The sequence below is a fragment of the Stegastes partitus genome, unplaced genomic scaffold (genome assembly GCF_000690725.1).
Source record: "Stegastes partitus isolate 25-593 unplaced genomic scaffold, Stegastes_partitus-1.0.2 Scaffold1668, whole genome shotgun sequence".
Lineage (NCBI taxonomy): Eukaryota > Metazoa > Chordata > Actinopteri > Pomacentridae > Stegastes > Stegastes partitus.
The window spans coordinates 88,124-94,747 of NW_007579399.1; the positions used below are offsets into that span (position 1 = coordinate 88,124).

Below are 6,624 nucleotides of genomic sequence, written 5' to 3' on the forward strand. Positions count from 1 at the left end.
TTGAGGGAAGCTGAAGGTCCAGAACTGACCTGTTGGACCACACTGACCCTCTGTTGTCCTTGCAGGGTCGCACCGTCATCATCGAGCAGAGCTGGGGAAGCCCGAAGGTCACCAAGGACGGCGTGACGGTGGCCAAGAGCATCGACCTCAAGGACAAGTACAAGAACATCGGCGCCAAGCTGGTGCAGGACGTTGCCAACAACACCAACGAGGAGGCCGGCGACGGCACCACCACGGCCACCGTGCTGGCCCGGGCCATCGCCAAGGAGGGCTTCGACACCATCAGCAAGGGAGCCAACCCCGTGGAGATCCGCCGCGGCGTCATGATGGCCGTGGAAACCATCATCAATGAGCTGAAGAAGCTGTCAAAGCCGGTCACCACCCCCGAGGAGATCGCTCAGGTGTGAAGCTGTTGCATTTGTTGGTTCTGCTGCCTGCAGGTGGACAGAACATCCAGAATAACCCGTCTGTGGTCTTTCAGGTCGCTACGATCTCGGCCAACGGAGACGTGGAGATCGGAACCATCATCTCCAACGCCATGAAGAAAGTCGGACGCAAAGGAGTCATCACTGTCAAGGTTGGTTTCACTTCCAGCTGGAGAGACTCCAGCCAGCTTTTAATGTCTGGATATCAGAGTGAAAGCTGTAAATGTTCTGTTTGACCTGCGTTCAGGACGGGAAGACGCTGCACGATGAGCTGGAGATCATCGAGGGAATGAAGTTTGACCGTGGATACATCTCACCGTATTTCATCAACACCGCCAAAGGTACGACTGCACGGACCGTTGTTTACGGCGGTGGGACCGTTTACTGGGCCTCTGTTGTTTTGTTGTGAATCCAGAAATTTTCAGTTTACTCAGATACTTGACAAAGAAAAGGAGCAAATCTTTCTTTGAGAGGCTGAAATCTGTAAATATTTGCAGCAATATCATAGACGTAAATTCAGAGTATTTTCCGCTCCAGCTGTGTTAATGAAGACACCGTCCTAGCCTCGGCAGTTTGGCCTTTAGCTCAAATCACTAAACCTTTGCTGCCATCTCTCATAACATCACCTAGATGTGAAGTTTTCTGCCGTTAAACACGGACCTGGACTCTGTTTGAACGCCAGGTCTCGTCCCAAGTTTCTGACGGAGCGTCCTGTTGGAGTCGTCTCGTGTTAAACCAGTTTCTGTGTTTCAGGTCAGAAGTGTGAGTTCCAGGACGCCTACCTGCTGCTCAGCGAGAAGAAGATCTCCAGCGTCCAGAGCATCGTTCCAGCTCTGGAGATCGCCAACCAGCACCGCAAACCGCTGGTCATCGTGGCCGAAGACGTGGACGGAGAAGCTCTGAGCACTTTGGTCCTCAACAGGTCCGTTGTTTGTTATAACTGATCCTCCAAACGGTTTGTGGACGTTCCTGTCTCATGTTTCTTCAACATAAAGTCCTGCAGCTCTGTGGAAGGAGAAGGAGAGAGAACTCAGAGTTGTCTTCTGTTAGAACCATGGAAACCGAGAACAAAAAAAGTTAAATGACTTGTTTAATTTCCAGAAAATTAGAAAACCTGGAATTAACACGTAGAACATTTTTTCTAATGTCCAGAGAAAAAGAAACTGGAGCTCAGCTGAACGGTCAGAACGTCTCAGAACTGTTGGTTAGTCTGTCATGATCTTCAGCTGTCCTGAGGAGCTCAGACGTTTCAGTCTTTTACCCGATATGTTGAGAGGAAACTATTTATTTTTGTTGAATAAGATGAAGCTATAATTTTAAGTTCAGATCTGGTGAGTTGAACAGAACGACGTGTCCCTGATGAATCGTTCCAGGCCATTGAAATGACGTTTCTTTCTATTTGTACAGTTTTTGTTTCTGTTAAATTAAGTCCTAATCTGCCTTTCAAACCTGTCTGCTGCTCAGAGGGTTAAACCAGTTAAATGCAGCATCGCATCACCCTGAACCCAGAGTCTGAACCAGCACTTGATGTTTCTGCCCTGCAGGCTGAAGGTGGGTCTCCAGGTGGTGGCGGTGAAGGCTCCAGGCTTCGGAGACAACAGGAAGAACCAGCTGAAGGACATGGCCGTGGCCACCGGAGGCACTGTAGGTCCATCTTCACTCTGCAGCAGCTCTGGGCTTCTACTGTGGAGCTCCAGCTCAGTGTTTGGGTTCTTCTGTCTTGCAGGTGTTCGGAGACGAGGCTCTGGGTTTGGCTCTGGAGGACATTCAGGCTCACGACTTCGGGAAGGTCGGCGAAGTCCAGATCACGAAGGATGACACGCTGCTGCTGAGAGGCGGCGGCAGCCCGGCCGAGGTGGAGAAACGGGCCGCGGAGATCGTGGAGCAGCTGGACAGCACCACCAGCGACTACGAGAAGGAGAAGCTGAACGAGCGTCTGGCCAAGCTGTCTGACGGAGTCGCCGTGCTCAAGGTTCTGCTCGGTTCTGGTCCATAGTCAGCAGGTTTCCTGCAGAGACCCAAAGCTTTAACACCTGTTCTCCTCTTCAGGTTGGAGGAACCAGCGACGTGGAGGTGAACGAGAAGAAGGACCGGGTGACGGACGCTCTGAACGCCACCAGAGCCGCCGTGGAGGAAGGCATCGTCCCCGGAGGAGGCTGCGCTCTGCTGCGCTGCATCCCGTCGCTGGACGCCCTGAAAACGGCCAACTCGGACCAGAAGATCGGTGGGTGGAGCTGCAGCGCGTAGAGGAACCTCCTGGGTCGTGGTTCAGCAGCTCACTGAGTCTGTCTTTATCCCTCCAGGTGTGGACATCATCAGACGGGCGCTGCGTATTCCTGCCATGACCATCGCCAAGAACGCCGGTGTGGAGGGATCCCTGGTGGTGGAGAAGATCCTGCAGGGATCTGCTGAGCTCGGCTACGACGCCATGCAGGGAGAATACGTGAACATGGTGGAGAAGGGCATCATCGACCCCACAAAGGTACAGACCGTCAGTCGGTTAAATTAATGATGTGAAGCAGCTCCAGGTTCTGTTTAATTTAACTATGTCGACTTCAGATGTGTTTCCTCAGTCGGTCCACACACTCAGAAGATCCAACAGGAAATACCATCAAACCATTTTACAGTTTCTTCAAAAATGTCCAGAGTCTGGAGGCACTTTGAGCTTCTGTTCCTTTGATTTGTAAAAGGATAAAACTCCGACATGATTATTTAAACTGGACCTACGTTTTCATTTTGATCTCACAGAACTGAAGGTCTTTATTTGGGCTTCTTTCATATTTATTTATATGAAGTGACTCCTGCAGTTATTCTCATTACATTTGGATCAGACCTTCAGTTTAACCTCCTGCACCCCAGAACCAGCAGGTTTCAGTGTGTAATCTTTGAAAAATCCCTAAAATAAAAGCATTTATCAGAGTCACTGTAAAAAGAATTTTAAAAAGTGAGATTTTAAACATTTTGATGATCCTTGAACTAATCATCTGTGACCTGCTGCTCAGCTGGTAAAATTAAATAATGACTTTATTCTACATGTCTCCTTTTAAATGAGTCTGACTCAGCTGAGACCAACAGTCACATTTAGAGTTTGAGGTGAACTGCAGGCAGTGTTTCCTCAGAGAGACTGAGAGGAAAACCCAAACCTACTGGATCAATAAACCAGAGAACAGAGGAGCCAGTTGTTGGAGATGGAGTCAGCTGATGGTGGAACATCTTCCTACATCCATCTTTGTGTCTTTAATACAGTCGGTCAGAAATGGGCCTAAAAAATAAAATCACATTTGGCATCAAAACCGGCACAAACCAGGTGACGCTGCAGGAATTAGCCACATCCTAACCTTCTCCTCGCCCTGCAGGTGGTGAGGACGGCGCTGCTGGACGCCGCCGGAGTCGCGTCTCTGCTGTCCACCGCCGAGGCCGTCGTCACGGAGATACCGAAGGAGGAGAAGGAGATGCCGGCCGGGATGGGAGGCATGGGAGGCATGGGAGGGATGGGAGGCGGAATGGGCTTTTAAACCGTCCCGGCTCTGTACAGACTCAATGAGGGGATCCGGAGAGCCTCTCCTCCCTCAGCGACCCGACACCAACCAGCTGGAGCTCCGAGGCTGACGACCGACGGGACTGAGGAGGAGTCCACACCGGAGTCCTCCTCACTCCTCCACCTCCTCATCATGTAAAACGCTAACAGGTGAAGAACGAAACGTACGCTGGTCTTAAAGGGTCCTTCTGGTGCGTTTCAGCTGCTGCTCTTGGTGTCGGTGTGGCTGTTTCTGTGGCTCACACTCTGAATGTCTGAAGCAACAAACGTGTAAATCATTCTGCTAAGCGCTCTGCGTCCTGATCGCTCTGCAGGTTCATCCCCTGCCTGCTTTCATGTGCAGCTCAAACTAACTCTGCTGAACAGATGAATGAGCTGGACTGTAATGTGACATGGAGACAAAGCGGCGGGTGAATACGCAGCGTGATCAGGTCGGCGCCAACATGCAGGTCCGCTGAGCAGAAATGTTCAGGGGTTCTGTTTCTACTGACGATAACTCATCAGGTGTTCTGGTCGGTGTTTTGTGCATCTCGGTTTTCTTTGGAAAGCAGCAGCTGAAACGAGCCGGAGTTTCCTTTAAGGGCCCAGCAGGGCTTCAGTCGCGTCCTCATGTTTGTCATAGTGTTTTTGTTAATTCTTGTTTTGTTTTTTTTTATATATATATATGCTGTCATCAGTGATTTAATTGAATTAAAGCAGTTTTCTTACAGACTTTGAGCATTTTTCTGTTTTCTGACCACAGCTGGACTTTGAGTGCCTAAAGCAGCAGTTTGACAGATTGAATACTGTTTACTGATTGTATGTGGAGTCCTGCTGGAACTGCCAGCAGCCAGCAGGTGGCGCCACTCTGCTCTTTATTCCACACAGCCCTGATGTGTAGACTATGATTTACTGTGATCTTTTTTCTTTTTTTTTTTTGTAATGTAATAAATTCAGTTGTCCAGGTTCCCGTTTGTCACTGTTTAGTTGTGTAGCTCCCTCTGGGACGTGTCTATTTCCTGAAACACCTTTAACCACGAGGTCCATTTAGTAGCTGATCAGGATCCTTCAGTCGAACTGTCTTCATCAGGAACTCATCAGTTTTCATGCTGCGGATGTAAAATCTGACATTTATACAAACCTTTGGAAACATGTGCACCATAAAGTTCCTTTATCGTCTGTTCCAGAGCTTTCAGCGCATGATCTTCATCAGACCAGACAGTTGTTATGGAGATACAGATCATACAATTTTGTTTCACAGACGTTGGATTAAAATCTGAGTTTCATCTTAAATTTTAAAAACATATAGACAAAAAAAAAACCCAAAAAGGTCCATTTAGTAGCTGTTCAGGAGCTCTCAGTGGACCATGGTCTTCATCAGGATGCAGGTCGACAAGCTTTCGTCTTCATATTAATGCTTTTAGACCAATATGACTTCTTAATATCAGCTTAAAAGTTAAAATCCATCGTGGCCTTTGGCAGCATTTAGGAATGAAGTGGCACCACAAAGGCCATTTAGGTGTTTCCAGAGCTTTCAGCACATGATCTTCATCAGTCGGACCAGTTTTTATGGCGTTACAGATCATGTAGTTCAAATTTCTGTTTATCAGCAATTATAAAAACTTGGCGGATTTCTCCTGTTGGCTTAAAGTCTCATCATTATTTTTGGAATCATAAAAAATAAACCGCACCAAAAGGTCCGTTGAGTAGCTGCTCCTGAGCTTTCAGTCATAAATGACCTGAATCAGCAAATGCACTTTTCTGGTTGTTGTGGGGATGTATGTTTTTGACTTTACATCTGAGGTTCTACGTTCATCTCAACGTCAGGAAACGTTGAACAAAATCACTGCTGGGTCCATTGAGCAGCTCTTCTGGAGCTTTCAGTCACACGTTCTTCTTCTGTGATGCTTTGGCTTGTTTACATGTATTTTTTCCAAATTATGTGACTTTTAATCCACGTCGGCTTCAAATCGGAGTTTCAGTTTAACTTTTGAAAACCACGTTTCAGAATAGACTCCACAGGGTCCATTGAGGAGCTTTTGACCACCAGTTTTTAAGTTGTGGATTTGTTTGTTTTTGGTTTTTTTAAATCTTGGTTTAATGCTTAAATTCATCTTAATTATTTGGAAACATTTAAGAAATTCCCTCCACACACTTCATTTAGTAGCTGTTCCAGAGCTTTCAGTCTGGAGGTTTTTGTTGTTTTTTACCAGAAGTTGCAGATGTTTCATGTTCCCGTATTTACTTGAAAAAAATAAACTTTAGCTTCAACAACCAGCAGCTCCACGAGGCGACGAAGACCATGAAATGTGTTAAATAACACGTTGGATCCATTAAAGACTCTGTTTTGTCTAAAATGTGAAACTTAATGAGTATTTGAACGTTCTGGTGCGACCCTCAGGAGAACACATGACACTCTGACCTTCAGCCACGTGTCCAGACCTCTGGACCAAGCTGCTCTCACATGGCCACGTTATTTCTGTCTGCTCAGAGGGAACAAGCTGTGACGACAGAGACACCCGAGAAGGCCGGTTTGTTTTTTTTGAAAAAATATTTTATCAACCATGCAGTCGGTACATCGTTCTGAAGTCATTTACACAAAAAAAAAACTTTTCCATCCCATAAAACACACTGACACAAATCCTTGATGTTTAAAGCAGTGTACAGCTCATAGTATTTACA

General features: G+C 47.1%; 1 protein-coding gene across 2 annotated transcripts in view; it reads left to right on the forward strand.

Moving 5' to 3' along the window:
• The window catches only part of hspd1 (heat shock 60 protein 1), a 16,391-nt gene extending 11,481 nt beyond the window's left edge, over positions 1–4,910 (forward strand). Inside the window, exons 2-10 of one of the 2 annotated variants that reach the window (XM_008301384.1) lie at positions 153–401; positions 482–577; positions 673–766; positions 1,179–1,347; positions 1,970–2,069; positions 2,152–2,397; positions 2,475–2,649; positions 2,729–2,907; positions 3,782–4,910. In XM_008301384.1, the coding sequence (XP_008299606.1) occupies positions 153–401; positions 482–577; positions 673–766; positions 1,179–1,347; positions 1,970–2,069; positions 2,152–2,397; positions 2,475–2,649; positions 2,729–2,907; positions 3,782–3,940 (1,467 nt within the window). In that variant the 3' untranslated portion in view covers positions 3,941–4,910. Of the gene's footprint in view, positions 1–65; positions 402–481; positions 578–672; positions 767–1,178; positions 1,348–1,969; positions 2,070–2,151; positions 2,398–2,474; positions 2,650–2,728; positions 2,908–3,781 lie in introns of both variants that reach the window. The other variant, XM_008301383.1, reaches the window with a different exon arrangement.
• The last annotated feature ends 1,714 nt before the right edge of the window (positions 4,911–6,624 follow it).